The sequence below is a fragment of the Lonchura striata genome, chromosome 3 (assembly GCF_046129695.1).
Source record: "Lonchura striata isolate bLonStr1 chromosome 3, bLonStr1.mat, whole genome shotgun sequence".
NCBI lineage: Eukaryota > Metazoa > Chordata > Aves > Passeriformes > Estrildidae > Lonchura > Lonchura striata.
Window position 1 is genome coordinate 113,408,332 of NC_134605.1, and position 18,202 is coordinate 113,426,533.

Here is an 18,202-nt window from a genome sequence, read left to right on the forward strand (position 1 = left end):
TGAGACTTCACCACCTCCCTGGGCAGTGCCAAGGCCTGAGCTCCCTTTCCAGGCAGAAATTCCTGCTGCTGCCCACCCTGAGCCTGCCCTGGCCCAGCCTGAGCCCATTTCCCCTTGTCCTGTCCCTGTTCCCTGGGAACAGATCCCAAATCCCCCCCTGGCTGTCCCCTCCTGGCAGGAGCTGTGAGAGCCACAAGGTCCCCCTGAGCCTCCTTTGCTCCAGGCTGAGCCCCTTCCCAGCTCCCTCAGGAACTCTCCAGCCCCTTCCCAGCTCCTCAGGAACTCTCCATTCCCTTCCCAGCTCCCTCAGGAACTCTCCAGCCCCTTCCCAGCTCCTCAGGAACTCTCCATTCCCTTCCCAGCTCCCTCAGGAACTCTCCAGCCCCTTCCCAGCTCCCCCAGGAACTCTCCATTCCCTTCCCAGCTCCCTCAGGAACTCTCCAGCCCCTTCCCAGCTCCTCAGGAACTCTCCAGCCCCTTCCCAGCTCCTCAGGAACTCTCCAGCCCCTTCCCAGCTCCTCAGGAACTCTCCAGCCCCTTCCCAGCTCCTCAGGAACTCTCCATTCCCTTCCCAGCTCCTCAGGAACTCTCCATTCCCTTCCCAGCTCCTCAGGAACTCTCCATTCCCTTCCCAGCTCCCTCAGGAACTCTCCAGCCCATTCCCAGCTCCTCAGGAACTCTCCATTCCCTTCCCAGCTCCCTCAGGAACTCTCCAGCCCCTTCCCAGCTCCCTCAGGAATTCTGCAGCCCCTTCCCAGCTCCCTCAGGAATTCTGCAGCCCCTTCCCAGCTCCCCAGCCCCTCCTGGGGCTCCGTTCCCTTCCCATCCTGGGGTGTTCCATGGGCTTGCTGTGACCCCAGTGCAGGACCCAGCTCTTGGCCTGGCTGTCCCTCAGCCTGGCACCCAGCCCATGGCTCCAGGCTGTCCTGGTCCCTCTGCAGAGCTCCCTGCCCCCAGCCCATCCACATCCCACCCCCCTGGGGCTGTCCCTGGGCTGAGCCAGGCTGGTGCCCTCCGTTCCCGTGCCCAGGATGTGCCTCCATGCCCAGGTTTTTCCAGCCAGGATGTCCCTGTCCATCAGTGATTTTCCACCCCAGTAACTGGAGGCACTGAGGGCTCAGTGGGTTGTGCTGCCACCAGCTTTGTCCTGCCTGAACAAACCCGATGGCTTCTTGTGCCTTGGAAAAACCTCTCAGTCCCAGCAGGAATGGCAAGGCACGCAGGAGGGCAGGCTTTAGGATTCAGCACTGTCTTTTTTCCTGAGCTACTGAGTTGCCTGTTCATTTTTAATGAAGCTTCCTGCATTTTTTTGGGCAGGTTTTTGCAGAATCTTCCAGAGCAGCTTTGGATCCACTGGATTTATGGATAAAAAAAGGAGCCATTGACTTGTTTAGAATTTCACTGCAGAGCTGTAATCACTGGGAAGTTACAGTCCCTTTCCTGGCTCCTGGCCATGTGGGTTTTTCCTTACACCCTCTGAGGCCGGAGTCAGTTTGGGTTTGCAGAGATCTTGCACAATCATCTGAGTCCAGCACATGTGAAAACATCAGTGAGAAATCCAAACTTTTGGCTTTTGGGGCAGCTGCTGCTGGAAGGTGCACGGTGGCTCCCAGAGATGCTCCTGTACTTGCTGGAGATGCAGAAATAACATTTTAGGGTACTTTTCATACTTTTGTGCACAGCTGCTTTTGCTTCAGTTACTTATGCTACAATTGGTGTCTAAAATGTTAAAGGTAAATGAGAAGAACTGTCAGAAGTGGTTAAAATGTGCTTTAAAAGATGTTGTAGTCTACTTGAATGGAAGGTTTGTCTTTTCCAGGGGTCAGATGTGGTCCCCTGAAATCACTTTGAGGTCACTCCTCTTCCTGGGAAAAGGCACAGGGGAACAAACAAAGAGTATTTCAGATTTATTATGTTTGACTGCTGAGGAAAGGGATTGGGAATATGAACCAGGAGAACAAAGAAATGAGTAAGAGCATCAGATATTTTGCATAGACAGAGGGAGAGGAGGGGATTAAATCAGTAATTGTGGGGTCCTTTTTTAAATTAGGAAAGAAAAGGAAAAATACTTCATGTTTTTATTGAAATCTGAGATGAACAAATATAAGCACCTTTATATCATAAGTAAATTTAATTTTATACTTTAACAAAACATTTATGACAGTTCAGAAATTATTTTAGATGGGTTCAATGAAATGTCAGACGAGCTCAGAAGCCCAAAGCAAGGAAGTGCCAAAGCAGATGGACACCAGTAACTTTTTCTGCCAGCACAGGTGTGCCCTCCCTTTTTATTCAATATCTTCATCCCAGCTGTGTTATTTATTAAAGTTACATTTTTAAGAGTGAATGCACTGGCAAGGGAGGAAAGCTTTTCCTTGAAACAGCAGGAATAGTTGTTCCTTCTGATCAGGAAAACAGCAGAAAGTCACTGAACCTCCTTCCCTGTGTCAAGCTCAGATCAGCCCATGCCCCAGACTGGCTTTTGGATTTATTTTAATTACAACTTATTTCTGACCATAAATAGCTATGGGCACAATTTTATCTTCATGCAGCAACTGCAATTTAATCAGTGACATCAAATATTATTTCTGCTAATGACATGCAACGCCAAGAATGTGAACCAAGTCAGATTTAATAATTGGTAAATGAACTTTTCTTTCTGTGTTCCTGCTTTGGCCAATGAGGCTGTGGCTCAGCACGAAGCAATGTTTGGAAGTGGTTCTCAAACCCTAAAGGTCAGAATCTCCTTTGGAGTGTTCCTTAAAGGTGGAAGTACAGAATGAAACAAAATGAACTTGGAACAAAACAACTGCAAAGCCAAACTACAGCTCCTGAAAGTGGCTGTGCTCAGCTGGGGTTGGGCTCCTTCTCCAGGAACTGACAGAGCCAGAGGTCACAGCCTCAAGCTGTGGAATTCCAAGGGGAATTCAGGCTGGATATTAGGGAAAAGTTCTTCCCAGGAAGGTGATAAAGTTCTGGGATGGCAGCCCGGGGAGGTGGGGGAGTCCCCGTCCCTGGGTGTGTTTAACAAAGCCTGGATGTGGCACTGGGTGCCAGGGATGGGTTGAGGTGCTGGGGCCGGGTTGGACTCGATGGTCTTGGAGGTCTCTTTTAACTTGGTAATTCTGTGAATTCTGGGAATTTTGGGAATTCCCAGGGACTGGGGAGGTGGTGGAGTCCCCATCCCTGGGTGTGTTTAACAAAGCCTGGATGTGGCACTGTGTGCCAGGGTTCAGTTGAGGTGTTGGGGCTGGGTTGGACTCGATGGTCGTGGAGGTCTCTTCCAGCCTGGTGACTGTGTGTGTGATTGTGTGTGACTGTGTGTGGGACTGTGACTGTGTGTGACTCTGTGATTTTGTGTGATTCAATGGTTTTGATTGTATGATTTTGAGTGACTCTGGTTCTGTGATTGGTGTCACTGTGCGTGATCCTGATTGTGTGGTTGTGTGTGATTCAGTGATCCTGATTGTGTGTGACTGTGAGTCTGATTGTGTGTGACAGATTCTGATTGTGTGATTGTTTGTATTTCTGTGATTGTGATTCTGACGGTGTGACTCTGATTCTGACGGTGTGACTCCGATCCTGTGTGTGATCCAGTGATTCTGTGTGATTGTGATCCTGTGTGTGACTCAGTGATTCTGTGATTGTGATCCTGTGTGTGACTCAGTGATTCTGACTGTGACAGTGATTCTGTGTGATTGTGATCCTGTGTGTGACTCAGTGATTCTGACTGTGACAGTGATTCTGTGTGATTGTGATCCTATGTGTGACTGTGATTCTGATGGTGTGACTGTGTGTGATACAGTGATCCCGCGCATGACTGTGTGATCCCGTGTGTGACTGAGTGATCCTCTGTGTGTGACAGTGATCCTCTGTGTGTGACTGTAATCCTGTGTGACTGAGTGATCCTCTGTGTGTGACTCTGTGATCCCGTGTGATTGGGATCCCGTGTGTGACTGATCCTGTGTGACTCTGTGATCCTGTGTGACTCTGTGATCCTGTGTGACTCTGTGATCCCGTGTGTGACTGTGTGATCCTGTGTGTGACTGTGTGATCCCGTGTATGATTCTGATCCCGTGTGATTGGGATCCTGTGTGTGACTGATCCTGTGTGACTGTGTGATCCCGTGTGTGACTGTGTGATCCTGTGTGACTGAGTCATCCCGTGTGTGACTCTGTGATCCCTTGTGTGACTGATCCTGTGTGACTCTGTGATCCTGTGTGACTCTGTGATCCCGTGTGTGACTGTGTGATCCCGTGTGTGACTCTGGGATCCCGTGTGTGACTGATCCTGTGTGACTCTGTGATCCTGTGTGACTGTGTGATCCCGTGTGTGACTGTGTGATCCCGTGTGTGACTGTGTGATCCCGTGTGTGACTCTGGGATCCCGTGTGTGACTCTGGGATCCCATGTCTGATTCTGATCCCGTGTGATTGGGATCCCGTGTGTGACTGATCCTGTGTGACTGTGCTCCCCGGTGTGAGAACAAGCCCGTCCGCAGCTCGGGGGTGATTGCCTGAGCACAGGGCTGTCCTTGGGCTGTCCTTGGGCTGTCCTTGGAGCTGTCCTTGGAGCTGTCCTTGGGCTGTACCTACAGCTGATGAGCTCCAAGAAGAGCGGAACCTGCTAAGCAAGGTCCTGTAGTATTGGCCTGAACCCGGGAGCGCCTGCAGGGAGCCAGGGGGCACAGCCGGGGTACAGCCAGGGTACAGCCAGGGTACAGCCGGGGCACAGCCAGGGCACAGCCGGGGTACAGCCAGGGTACAGCCGGGGCACAGCCAGGGCACAGCCGGGGTACAGCCAGGGTACAGCCAGGGCACAGCCGGGGTACAGCCAGGGTACAGCCAGGGTACAGCCAGGGTACAGCCAGGGTACAGCCGGGGCACAGCCAGGGTACAGCCGGGGCACAGCCAGGGTACAGCTGGGGCACAGCCAGGACACAGCCAGGGCACTGCCGGGACACAGCCGCGGCACAACCAGGGTACAGCTGGGGCACAGCCGGGGCACAGCCGGGACACAGCCGGGGCACAGCCGAGGGGCACAGCCGGGGCACAGCCGGGGCACAGCCGGGGCACACCCTGGGCACACCCTGGGCACAGCCAGGGCTCCCAGGAGCTCCCTGCAGCCAGGGGAGTGCCAGTCTCACCCCCTGTGCTGGGACAGAGCTCTGACAGGCACAGCCTTGGCACAGAGCTGGGGCTGTCCCTGTTTGGGGAGAGAAGAAAGGTGACAAACAATGGACACAACAAAAATGTGAGTTCATTAAAGATATTTCAGATGGTGGCCGAGTGTAGGATTTCCCACGGTAATTGGTGTGGAATTTATAAATTGGCTTTGCTGTTAACTGTGCCAGAGGCTGCTCCTGAGGCCACCCAAGTGTTGTACCTGTTGAAAGGGGGAAGGTGAAAGGCTGAAGGGAGATGATAAAGGTTGGAAGTTTACATCAGACACGCTCGGCTGCAGTTTTCTAAGGTACTGCATCACTTTCTGCTTCTAGTTGAACATTGCTTTTCAATAGGGATTTCCAATAACTGGACTTCTGTCCCTGGCAGTGCCCAAGGCCAGGTTGGATGCTGGGAGCACTGGGACAGTGGAGGTGTCTCTGCCATGGCAGGGGTGGCACTGGGTGGGCTCTGAGGTCCCTCCAACCCATCCTGGGATTCTGTATGGGAGTGGGTTCCCCTCCGTGTGCCCGTGGAATGGGAGCAGCCACCTCAGCAATTCCTGGCTGCCACATCATTCCAGCCCACATTGTGTTTCCTGGCACTTTGCTCATGGATTTTGCTGCAATTTTTAAAAAAGCAAGGAACCAGCAAACAAACAAACAAAAACCACCCAAAAAGTCCCCACCAAAACCCAAACTCAGCCTCCCCACCCCCTTCAAAGAGCCCAACCTAACAAACCAAACCAGCTCAGGCCAAGCTGCTCTTTCCCTTCCCTGCTTTGGGAGCTGAGCACTGTAATTTGCATCCCAAACATAGTTGCAGTTCTTGTGGGTTTGGTTCATTCCTGTGTTGAACTTGAGATAGACTCCCCATCTTCCTTCTTACTCATCCCCGAGGGATCCTTCTGTGCCTGATGGTTCAGGGATTAGAAACAGGTTTGTCAATTATTCTCATTTCCACCACTTTTCCAGATATCTGGCAGGAATATGGGAGTTGGGCTCTGCTCCCAGGGAACAGGGACAGGACAAGGGGAAATGGGCTCAGGCTGGGCCAGGGCAGGCTCAGGGTGGGCAGCAGCAGGAATTTCTGCCTGGAAAGGGAGCTCAGGCCTTGGCACTGCCCAGGGAGGGTTGGAGTGCCCATCCCTGGAGGTGTCCAGGGAATTTCTGGATGTGGCACTCAGAGCTCTGGGCTGGGGACAAGGTGGGGATTGGGCACAGCCTGGACTGGATGGGCTGGGAGGGATTTTCCTGCTGAGGGGCTCTGGGATCGTGGAGAGAGCAGATCCCTCGTTCAAGTCTCTTTTCAGGGCCGGCTTGAAAGAGCTCAGTCCCTCCTTTTCCTTGCAGAGGGCACAGAGGGTGACACTCCTGTCCCCTGAATGGATTTGTGTCTATCTTGGTCACTCTGTCCCCCTCTGCCAGGAACTGTGTGTGTGTGTGTGTGTGGCAGCGTTGGCTGCTGTGTCCAGGCACTGGCAACGACCTCTGGGGCTCCCATCCTGGCATGGGATGGGAGCTCTGCTCTGTGCCAGGCTGAGCAGGGCAGCTGGGGCTGCCCCTGCATCCCTGGCAGTGCCCAAGGCCAGGCTGGACAGGACTTGGAGCAGCCTGGGACAGGGAAAAGTGTCCCTGCCATGGCAGGGGTGGCACTGGGTGGGCTCTGAGGTCCCTCCCCACCCAAACCCTCCTGGGATTCCCCGAATGAGGAACCTCTGGGCAAGGAGGTGGAAGTCTTGGTACTATCAGGTGCTTTGTGGAGAATAAGATGGGATTGGAAGCTCATGTGCCCAAAACACTCAACTTCTGCAAGTCATAAAAAATGCCACTGAGGCTTCTTCCTGTAAAAAAAAAAAATGCAGTAAGGACACAGCAGCCCTTGGTTGTGAGTCTGTGGCTTTCCAAAGCATGGCAATGTTTTCAGAGCAGAGCCCACGTGCTTGTTCTCCTTCCTGAGGAGGAAGAAGGCTGGGGTGGGCTCTGAGCTCTGGGGTTCCCCCAGGCCCTCGGGCAGTGCCAAGCTGTGCCCAGGGACTGCTCCTCAGGGAGCTGTGCCAGTGCCAAGGCACGACTGCTGCTCCTGCTGCCATCCCAGGCTGCTGCAGGCTGGGCTGAGCCAGCTGCCTCCTGTGGTCTGCACGCAGCTGTAGGAGCATTGGTTGGGATTATTGTCTTTTGTTGGGGTTAGACACACAAAACCTGTATTTAATGGTTTTTAAGTTGGTGAATTTGGTAACCAAGGAACAATGTCATAATTAGTTGAATTATAAATTAAATTTCACACTGATGCTGATTTAACTTTCCTTTTTTTTTTTTTTTTGCTGCAGTGGAGAAATTTGGCATCTTTAGGGACTGTGTAGTGAAATAAGCCCTGAGAGCTGCTGAATTGTCCCTGTGCCCCCTTACCTGGGGGTACAAGCTGCTCCCTGCTCCTGTCACTCTTTTAATCTGTTTTCCCAGGAAAGGGAGCCCTCTGTCACCAAACTGGTTTTATTTCCAACTTAATTAGTTTGAAGTTCTTTACTTCCCTGACAAATCCCATGGGACCTCAAGTGTTGGGGCTCAAAGTGAAATTAATTTTAACAAGTTTTGTTTAAAGCCAGCATTCTCCCAAACCAAACATCCCCACCAATCCTTTTCCAAGCTAAAGGATTCTGTGATCCTGCAGGGAAGAAGGGTCACTAAGCTCTGTCAGCCAGGGAAGGGAATGGGCTGAGCTTGCTCCTGCTGAGCCCCGGAGTCTCTGACTGCAGCATCTCCCTTTTCTGGCTCAGAACACAGAGCAATTCTTTATGGGCTATTCCTGCACGTATCAGTGCAGCTCTGGGCTTTGCAAAGCGAAGCAATTCAAGTGTTGAATTCATGTTTCCTGTGCCCTGCCCTGCCTTGGGAGGTGTTAACAAGCCTGAGGTGTGAGTGTGGAATGGGATGAGGGTGAGAGGTGTCTGTGTCCTGGAATCCCCAGTCCCCAAAAAGAATCAGACTGTTCCCACTGAGGGACAGCGAGCTGCTCTTGTAACAGGATCCTAACACAAACAGTGCTTGCCATTTTTGTCTCCAGGATGATTGAGGAGAGTGGGAAGAGGAGGAGGACCATGGCAGAGAAGAGGCAGCTGTTCATGGAAATGAGTAAGTAGGAAATCTGAAGACATTGCTCTCCTTCCCTGGGACAGCTGCAGCAGATCATCCCCCTCCTGTCCCCCAGCCCCACGCAGGGAAGATCATCCTGCTGTTCCTGGGGGCTGCTCAGGAGGAGAGTGCCCAAGGGGAGTCACAGCTGCCTGGGAAGGTCGTTTCTCCCTGGGTTTTGGGAAGCTCCTTCCTTAGGGAATGTTCACATCTCTCATCTATGCCAGTGCCTGAGGTTTGTGGAGAACTATTTCAGTGAGTAGTGATAGCAGTCAGAGAACCTTTGGCCTTAAAAAGAGATTTTAAAATGGCCCTGCAGTGCTGGTGTGACTCGGGGCAGGATCCTCCTCTGGAAGAATTCAGAATTGGTGTTTGCATGACATCACATTATCCTGCTGTCCTGCAGGAGTTAGGGCTGAAGGGAATTCCTGGATGAGGCCAGCATGCCCTTAATTCCAGTTACAGACTGAGGGAGCTCTGACCTAAAACTATGTATTTATCCTGGTTTGTTCCCAGAGTAGCATTGTTATGGACTCGTGGAGTGGTCTGGGTGGGAAAGGGCCTTAAATCCCACCCAGTGCCACCCCTGCCATGGCAGGGACACTTTCCACTGTCCCAGGGTGTCCCAGTGTCCAACCTGGCCTTGGGCACTGCCAGGGATCCAGGATGGGCACCCTGTGCCAGAGCCTGCCCACCCTGCCAGGGAACAATTCCCAATTCCCAATCTCCCAGCCAGCCCTGCCCTCTGGCACTGGGAGCCATTCCCTGGCTCCTGTCCCTCCAGCCTTGTCCCCAGTCCCTCTGCAGCTCTCCTGGAGCCCCTCCAGGCCCTGCCAGGGGCTCTGAGCTCTCCCTGGATCCTTCTCCTCTCCAGGCTGAACAATCCCAATTCTCCCAGCCTTCCTTACAGCAGAGCTGCTCCATCCCTCTGATCACCTTGGTGCCCCCTCTGGGCTCTCTGCAGCAGCTCCAGGTCCTTGTGCTGCTGGAATCCCCAGGGCTGGGGCAGCTCTGCAGGTGGGCTCACCTGGGCACGGGGCAGAACCCCGGTGCGTGCCGTGGTGGGCATGTGTGTGAGGAGGCACTGGAGCCTTTTCCCCAGTCCTGCTCTCAGCAGGTGCAGTGCCAGGCTCAGCTGTGAGACCCCAGCAGGGTGCAAGCCCTCGTTCCCCTGGCCCAGCAGCCCCAGGAGAGCTCTGGGATGTGTCCCGTTGTGTTTTCAAGTTCTTCTTACCTAAGCATTCTGGCTCTGACCTGCTGAGCTCTGTCCAGAAAGGAGGCCAGGGCATCCTGTGTGCCCTCTGGGCAGAGTTTGCTTTTGATATCAAAAGTTACATACAGACTGTTTATAACAATGCACCAGTACCTGACTCCTGTGTTGGACAGTGTGTCCCTGTCCTAAAGCAACAGAAAAGTGTCATCACCACACCAAGACAGGGAGGGCAAGAAGAAGGGAAAGAAAGCCAGGACTCACCCAAATTCCTCCATCTTGTACCCCCTTGAACCCCAGTCTAAAAATCCCAAATTTCTACTTTTCCACCCTGTGTTAATCCAACTCCCACACCACTCAAACCCCTATGGCTTGTAATTCCTCATACAAAACTGACAGTTTTCCACGGGCTAAAATCAAAGCCACGGGGGTTTCTGACTTCATGCCAAGGTCCCCGAGCCCCCTGTGGGTCTGGGGCAGCCAGAGGGGGTGCTGGGCTCGGGCAGTGCCGTGGCTGCTGCAGGGAAGCTCAGCCCCAGCTGTGCTTTGCTGCAGGAGCCCAGAACTTCGACGTGATCCGGCTGTCCACGTACAGAACCGCCTGCAAGCTGCGCTTCGTGCAGAAGAGGTGCAACCGTGAGTGCTGCCAGCCTCCTCCTCCCCCTGCTGCATGGCTGCTGCATGGCTGCTGCACAGCTGCACCCTTGGAGGGCAGGGTCAGGCCCTGCCAGCTGTGTTTAACAGAGATCTGATCTAGAATTGAGTAAGGAATGAAAGAGGCAGCGAGCCTTGCCCCATACTCTGTAATGTCTTCACTTTTGTTCCGCAGCGCTCAGAAAATGTGAAGTCCTGGGGTGTTTTGTGGTGTTTCGTCCCTCAGAGCTGGGTGTCGATGGTCTCGAGCTCTGTCAGGGGCTGTTTGCTCAGGGGGAAGCCCAGGGCAGCCCCAGTGAGCACAGGGACAGTCCCTGTCCCTGTGGGGACATGTGGGACATCAGTGACCATGGAGAGCTCTGGGCAGTGCAGGTTCTCCCTTCTCTGCTGCGGGCTCTGACCTTGGATGGCTCCCAGGTGAATGCCAGGTGAATGCCAGGTGAGCAGGATGCACTTCGTGCCCTGGCCCTGCTGAGCTGGACACAGCAAAGAGCCGAGCAGGAAAATGTGTGGGAGGAGATCCCTAATTCCTGGGCACAGGAACTGCAGGGGGCTGAGCAGGAGGAGGAGGCCAGGAGAAGGGCTGAGGAGGAGGAGGAGAAGGGCTGAGGAGGAGGCCAGGAGAAGGACTGAGGAGGCCAGGAGAAGGGCTGAGGAGGAGGAGGAGGCCAGGAGAAGGGCTGAGGAGGAGGCCAGGAGAAGGGCTGAGGAGCAGGAGGCCAGCAGGACACGTGTCCCTGCTGTGTCCCTGGGCTGTGGTGGCCCTGCCCCAGCTCCCTGTGCTGGTGGCTGCCTCAGCCCTGGACACGGCGTCAGTTCCTGGCTGTGCTTGCAGGGTCAGGGTTTAAACTCTGGTTTCCAGCACAGGGCACGAGGCAGTGCCAGCTGCAGAGCTCTGCCCAGGGCACTGGGATGGGGCCTGCAGCTCTGGGCTCTCCCTGCTCACAGGCTGCTCCAGGGGGTGGGAGAGCCTGGCCTGGTCCTTGTGGGGGTTTTTGGGGGAAATACAAACGCAGGTCAGTGGGAGGAAGGCATGAGCTCACGCTGAGTGCAGCCCCTTCTGTGGGGCACCCAGCAGTGAGTGTTGTTACACTTAGACATGAAACAACTCACAGGAGCAGGCTAGATGTAAAAGGAAAAGAAAAAAAAACTCAAAAAAGCAAACTTTATTTTCTGACTCCACTATATGTACAATAGCAAAAGTGACAGTGGACGGGAGGGTCAAACCAACAATCCATCAGTTCTCTCCTCCCACAAAGAAGAATGCAAAACAATCATTGTTTATGTGAACAGTGTGAGAAAATTCAGTAGAATTATGTAAGCAGCAAAAGACATAAGAAACGTTTAGAAGAGCTTTAAAACTCTCAAAAGAGCAGAACAACAAATGTCACGTGTCCCAGCTCTGGGTGCTCAGCTTGGGTGGCTGCTGATCCTTAGATGTCTTCTCCACTCTCCTGCAAACCTCAGAGCTTGGAAGCATTTCAGGATATTGTTTCATGTGGTTCTGCAGATCGCTTGCTGTGGTTTGGAAAAGGTTTTCTGCACGTCGTTAACAGCCCTTGGATACAGCAGGGAAATCTGGGGGAACCCTTTGGAGCCCCAGACCTGTGTTTGTAAAACATTATGCTCTGGGTTTGGGAACTGGATCAACTGGAAACTGTCAGAGTTCAACTGGAACATCAGGTTCCTCCTTCAGCACTCTACGAGTCAGCATGAGGGTGTTTAAAATTACTGTCAACGCTTTGTAGTGGATTTAGAGCATCATCAGATCCCAGAGTGGTTTGGGTTTGGGGAGGGCCCTTAAAGCCCACCCAGTGCCAGCCCTGCCATGGCAGGGACACCTCCCACTGCCCCAGGCTGCTCCAAGTTCTGCCCAGCCTGGCCCTGGGCACTGCCAGGGCCTGCCCACCCTGCCAGGGGGGAACTGTGGCTGCTGGCTGACACCCTGCATGCTCAGGGGGAGGGCTGTGCTCCTGCAGGAGCTGTTTCTGCCAGACCCAGGTGTTGAAGGGAGCAGTGGAAGCCACACCTGGGCACTGCCGTGTCCCTGGAAGAGCTCAGCCTCTCACTTTGTGCACGGTGGCTGCTCCTGCCAAAGGAGAGCCAGCTGTGTTCACAGGCAGTGCCATCTCTGGCCTCGCAGAGCAGAAGTGAATGGTTTTCCCTCTGTTTTTCAGTTCACCTTGTTGATATCTGGAACATGATTGAAGCCTTCCGAGACAATGGCCTTAACACTTTGGATCACAGCACGGAGATCAACGTGTCCCGGCTTGAAACCATCATTTCATCCATCTACTACCAGCTGAACAAGCGCCTGCCCTCCACCCACCAGATCAGCGTGGAGCAGTCCATCAGCCTGCTGCTCAACTTCGTGCTGGCAGCCTATGACAGGCCAGTACTGCCCCTGGGTGCTGCCTGGGCACGGGGAGTGTGCCCAGGGCTGCCCTCTGAGGGGCTGTGCCACTGCTGGGAGCCCTGTGCTCAGCTGGGGCTGGGCTCACACCCTGCTGGGGCCTCCCAGGGGCTTAGCAGTGCTCCAAAAGTGAATGTGTTTTGTTGAATCTTGCTCAAAAAGACCCTTTTTAAACTCAGTCTTGTCAGTTTGCAGCCCCCTCATGCTGTGACCCCATAAAGCTGATTCTCATTTCTTGCTCAGGGTTCTGCCCAGGCACCTGCTCATGCCCAGTTTTATGTGTTTGCCTCACAGCCTCTGACTGCAGGGTTTGCTCTGCTGACCCTGAGTAGCTCTGCCCCTCTGTGTTCTCTTAGCAGGTCCTTTGCTGTGGTTGGCATTTCTTACTCTTGGTCTTGCCTTTCTCCAAATCAGCTTTTTATTCAGTGGGATCTGGCTTTTGCTTCTGCCCCACTGAGGGGATTTACCCAGGGCAGTGCCCAGAACTGAGCGTGCCAAACAATTGTTCTGTTTGTGATGCCCAAACTTTGATCCTCTCCTACTGGGACAACTCCTTGCTGCCACCAAACAGAAGCTGGAGTGTCCCTCAGAGAGTCCAGACTCGAGCACAGTCCCTGCCTCACTGGGGACAAATAAAACCAGCACGAAGCTCAGAGCAGCTCCTGTGCCAGCAGAACCCAGGGGAGTTTCTGTTCAGTTAGGACAAGTTGTAGGGCTTGGCTGAGGGTTTGGTTACTGTCAGACAGCTCACACTCAAATTACAGCGTTTAAACCCAGGAATGGCCACCTTTGCCTCAGAAGATGGAGGCTTTAGTTAGAAGTAGGATTTTGTTCCCCACTTTCCCCCAGCCCTGTGAGCTCTGCCTTGTCTGGACTCCCAGCAGCAGCAGCTGGATCCTGGCACAGAGAGCAGCAGCTGGATGCCAGCCCGGGGCATCACAGCTGGATGCCAGCCCGGGGCAGCACAGCTGGATCCTGGCACAGAGCAGCAGCAGCTGGATGCCAGCCTGGGGCAGTACAGCTGGATGCCAATTCCAGGGCAGCAGCAGCTGGATGCCAGCCCGGGGCAGCACAGCTGGATGCCAGCTGGGGCAGCAGCTGCTCTGTGCCTCGCTGTGCCTGGGCAGGGCTGAGGCAGAGCAGGGCTGAGGCTCCCTCTCCAGGAGCTCAGCAGCAGGGCAGGCAGGCCTTGTGTAAAAATGTATAAAAATATATAAAGATGTCTAAAAATTACCATCCCCGTGCTGCTGGAGTGCTCAGAGTCACAGGGCTCTCACCGAGCGTGCTGGTGGCACCATCAGAACCTTCAGCATTCCCCTTGGCAGGTACAATCCCAGAATCCTGGAGTGGTTTGGGTGGGAAGGGACTGTGCCAGTTACCCAGTGCCACCCCTGCCATGGCAGGGACACCTCCCACTGTCCCAGTGTCCAGCCTGGCCTGGGGCACTGCCAGTGATCCAGGGGCAGCCACAGCTGCCAGGGCGTGCCCACACTTCCAGGGAACAATTCCCAATTCCCAATCTCCCACCCATCCCTGCCCTTTGGCAGTGGGAGCCATTCCCTGGGTCCTGCCAGGGAACAATTCCCAATTCCCAATCTCCCAGCCAGCCCTGCCCTCTGGCACTGGGAGCCATTCCCTGGGCCCTGCCAGGGAACAATTCCCAATTCCCAATCTCCCAGCCAGCCCTGCCCTCTGGCACTGGGAGCCATTCCCTGTGCCCCTGGATCCCTGGCAGTGTCCAAGGCCAGGCTGGGCACTGGGACACCCTGGGACAGTGGGAAGTGTCCCTGCCATGGCAGGGGTGGCACTGGTGGCTCTGAGGTCCCTTCCCAGCCAACCATTCAGGGTCCTGCTCCTCCAGGCCCTTGTCCAAGCCCCTCTCAGCTCTCTCAGAGACTCCCTTCAGGGGAGTTCTGCTTTTCCAGCTCTGCCCACACTCACCCTGTGCTTTCCCCATCTCTGTATTTTCCGTGCCAGGCTAAATTCCCTGGCCAGCAGATTGAGTGAAGGTTATTTGAGGTGCTGGTAGGTGCTGGGGTGGTGGTTGCTGTTATTCCAGTGTTTCTGGGCTCTGGGCTGGCTGTGTTTCCATTGCTGTGCACTTCTCACGCTGCCTCTCCCTGCAGCGAGGGCCACGGGAAGCTGACGGTGTTCTCAGTGAAAGCCATGCTGGCCACCATGTGTGGGGGCAAGATCCTGGACAAGCTCAGATGTGAGTACCCCTGAGGAGTCCCAGCCTTTATGGACTCTTTCCTTTCCTGTGTTTCCTGTCCTGGGTTCTGGGGGGGTTTTGTTTTGCTGATTCCGTGATCTTTGCGCTGAGCTGGAGCTGTGCTGTAAATCCCCAAATTCCAGAGTCATTGAGGTGGGACAATCCCTCCCAGCCCATCCCAGGCTGTGCCCAGTCCCCACCTTGTCCCCAGAGCACTGGGTGCCACATCCAGGCCTTCCTGGGATGTTTGTTCCATGTTCTAGCTCCTGGTTATCCCGAGCCCAGCACTGAGGAGGCTTCCCAAGCCCATTCCTTTAATCTAAGCTCTTGGGCACTTCTTTAAATGGAGAACTTGAGGGCTGATTTTCCAGGGAATGTCCCAGGTGTCACCATTTCCCTGCTTTGAGGATGTTGGAGGCTCCTGTGAATCTCCTGCTTTCCCTGAGGCTGTGTGCACCTTCTCACTGTGTCATTCCAGCTGCTGAGGTGGAATCCCAGGATGGTTTGGGTTGGAAGGGACCTGGGACAGACACCTCCCGTGTCCCAGGGTGCTCCCAGCCCTGTCCCTTGCCGTGAGCCCTGCTGACCCACAGCCCAAAGCCCAAATCCTGCTGGACGAGCACGTGGAGCAGGATTCCTCCAGCTGGAGGGAAAACTGGTGGTGAAAGAGTTGTGGAAAATCCTGAGCAAGATGGGGAACTGCAAAGAGCTGCTCCTTCCCCTTCAGGACAGGAACCCCGGGGCTCCTGCAGGAGCCCTGCAGTGAGCAGCTCTGCTTTAAGCTCCCAGAGATGTGGTGGGTGTCAAACCCCCTCAGCCCTGGCTGCTCCTGGAGCCCCTTGCACTGCAGGCAGATCCAGCAGAGCTCCCAGGCAGGGAATGTGCCTGCCCAGCCATCTCCTCGGGGGGGACAGGCTTCTGAGGTCCCTGCCTCAGCTGCTCCCCGGGGCTGCGTTTCTTCTGAGCATCATGATTGTGCTGCTTTGCTTTCCCCTCTCTTTCCTGTTGGTTTTCCCAGCTTTTACAGAGACAGGGTAACTGAGAGGCGTTTTAAAAAGGTTTTACTCTGTTATCAGCCTTGGTGAACAGTGAGAAACAAGAGATGTAGAACTCAGTGCAATTCCATCAGAAGCCAGCCTATTTCTTGGTTACAATACCTGAGAAATGTTTGCAGCTTTTGCTACACAATGCTGCTGCTACTTCTAACACTAATCACCTCTATTTTTTCTCCAAATTGTCTTGCTGCGATGTATTTTTCATAGTTCTAATTCCATAAAATATCTAGTCTTGTTTTATTCCTTGCAAATCCATTTCCCACACATCTCCCTGATTACTGACTCACCTCACCCCCAAAATCTCCTTGTCCAGAAGGGTCCCAGCCCAGCCTCCCTCCCCTGAGCAGGCTGGAGCTCTCTGCAATCCTGGGAATTGTGGTCCCTGTGAATGATGGGGGCAGGACGGTGTCCTGGGAGTGTCCCTGTGGCACAGAGGGACTGGGGGAGCTTCAGTGGGGCCCTTCCCTGGCTCTGGAATTTCCTGGGACATGCTCTCCTTGCAGAGCAGCTCCTTGTGGGTCTGTGCAGGGCAGGGATCCCAGGATCTGTGAGGCTGGAAAATCCTTCCCAGCCCACCCAGTGCCCACCTTGTCCCCAGAGCCCCGAGTGCCACATCCAGCCCTTCCTGGGGCACCTCCAGGGATGGGCACTCCAGAGCTGCAAGGTCTGAGCCTTTCCATGGGGAAATTCCTCCTGCTGTCCATCCTGAGCCTGTTCCCTCTCATCCTGTCACCCTTTGAAAGGACATCATGCCATCCTGCTTTTTATCATTTCCAATTTCACTGCCAGTTCCCCATGTGGAAGTTTCCCACTTTGAGAAGAAATTCAGTTTTTTCACTGCAAGGCAGACGTTGGTGGGGTTTGGAGGGGTTTTTAATTTCCCCTTGGCACAGCCTGGGTTGTCCTCTCTCATTTTCAGATTTCCATACCTTGAATTTTTACTCTCTTTAGGATCACTTGACTCCTGCTGCCTGCTCAGCTCAGATGAATGTCCTGAGCACAGCCAGGAGGTTTCAGCCCATTTCAAACACAATTGTGTCATGTCCTACCCATCCCACCCTGCCAGGTTCTCTGCAGACCTTCAGCTCCTGTGCAGCAGCCACTTCTGCAGGGATTCTGCTCCAGAATGGACATGGATTCTGGAATTTTGGCTCTCTAGTTTTAGTTGTTCCCATTGTTTTCATTTCATGTAGGTTTTCATCTGACTTTTTTCCACATTCAGTTTCTAGGCTAAGCTAATTTTTCTGGCTGGCTTATTTTTCTAAAACACACAAATCCACCATTTAAAATATTTTTTTCTTTCCCCCCCCCCATTCCTCCTAATATGTTTTATTTTATAACATTATTCAAGAGACCTTCAGTTCAAGCTGCTCTGTTCAGTCAGTGATACAAATTCCAGGCAGCTTTATCCCTCTTGACTAAGGCACTGCAGGCTTCTTCCTGAGCTCATTCTTTCAGGAAATTTGGATTATTTCTCCAGTTTACTGGAAATGTGGCCTTTTTTCTTCTGAAGCTGGTTTTGATCACTGAAATGAAAGTTATTTTCTGCCAGCATGAGCTTTTTGATGTTTATTTACTGATGGTGCCTGAAATAGCACAGAGGATTCAGTGCCACTGAGGAGATCTGGGATCTGTCACATCCTGGGCAATTCTAGGCCGTGTTTGCACGAGTGAAGGCTCCCTTTGCAGAGTGCCAGGCTCTGGGCGTGCAGCAGGGCCCAGCTGGCTGAGGGATCTCCAAGGAGATCCTGGATCCAGGCTGGTTCTGTTTGCTGGGATGTGGTTCTGTTTGCTGGGACGTGGTTCTGTTTGCTGGGATGTGGTTCTCCTCTCCTGCTCTGCATCCTGCCCAGCTGGCTGAGGGATCTCCAGGGAGATCCTGGATCCAGGCTGGTTCTGTCTGCTGGGATGTGGTTCTGTTTGCTGGGACGTGGTTCTGTTTGCTGGGATGTGGTTCTCCTCTCCTGCTCTGCATCCTGCCCAGCTGGCTGAGGGATCTCCAGGGAGATCCTGGATCCAGGCTGGTTCCCTTTGCTGGGACGTGGTTCTCCTCTCCTCTCTCTGCACCCTGCCCAGCTGGCTGAGGGATCCCCAGGGAGATCCTGGATCCAGGCTGGTTCTCTTTGCTGGGACGTGGTTCTCTTTGCTGGGACGTGGTTCTCCTCTCCTCTCTCTGCATCCTGCCCAACTGGCTGAGGGATCCCCAGAGAGATCCTGGATCCAGGCTGGTTCCCTTTGCTGGGACGTGGTTCTCCTCTCCTCTCTGCACCCTGCCCTGGGACCGGCCTTTGCTGGAGTGCAGCTCTGGGCAGGGGATCAGGTTCCCCAGGGACAGGGAGTGGGGCACTGCAGCCCCTCCCTCCTCT

General features: G+C 53.9%; 1 protein-coding gene across 1 annotated transcript in view; it reads left to right on the forward strand.

The window, feature by feature from the left end:
* The first annotated feature begins 2,033 nt into the window (after positions 1-2,033).
* The window catches only part of DTNB (dystrobrevin beta), a 129,683-nt gene continuing 113,514 nt past the window's right edge, over positions 2,034-18,202 (forward strand). Inside the window, exons 1-5 of the mRNA XM_077782498.1 lie at positions 2,034-2,273; positions 8,225-8,292; positions 10,058-10,138; positions 12,334-12,547; positions 14,696-14,781. Coding sequence (XP_077638624.1) covers positions 2,182-2,273; positions 8,225-8,292; positions 10,058-10,138; positions 12,334-12,547; positions 14,696-14,781 — 541 coding nt within the window. The 5' untranslated portion in view covers positions 2,034-2,181. The remainder of the gene's footprint in view (positions 2,274-8,224; positions 8,293-10,057; positions 10,139-12,333; positions 12,548-14,695; positions 14,782-18,202) is intronic.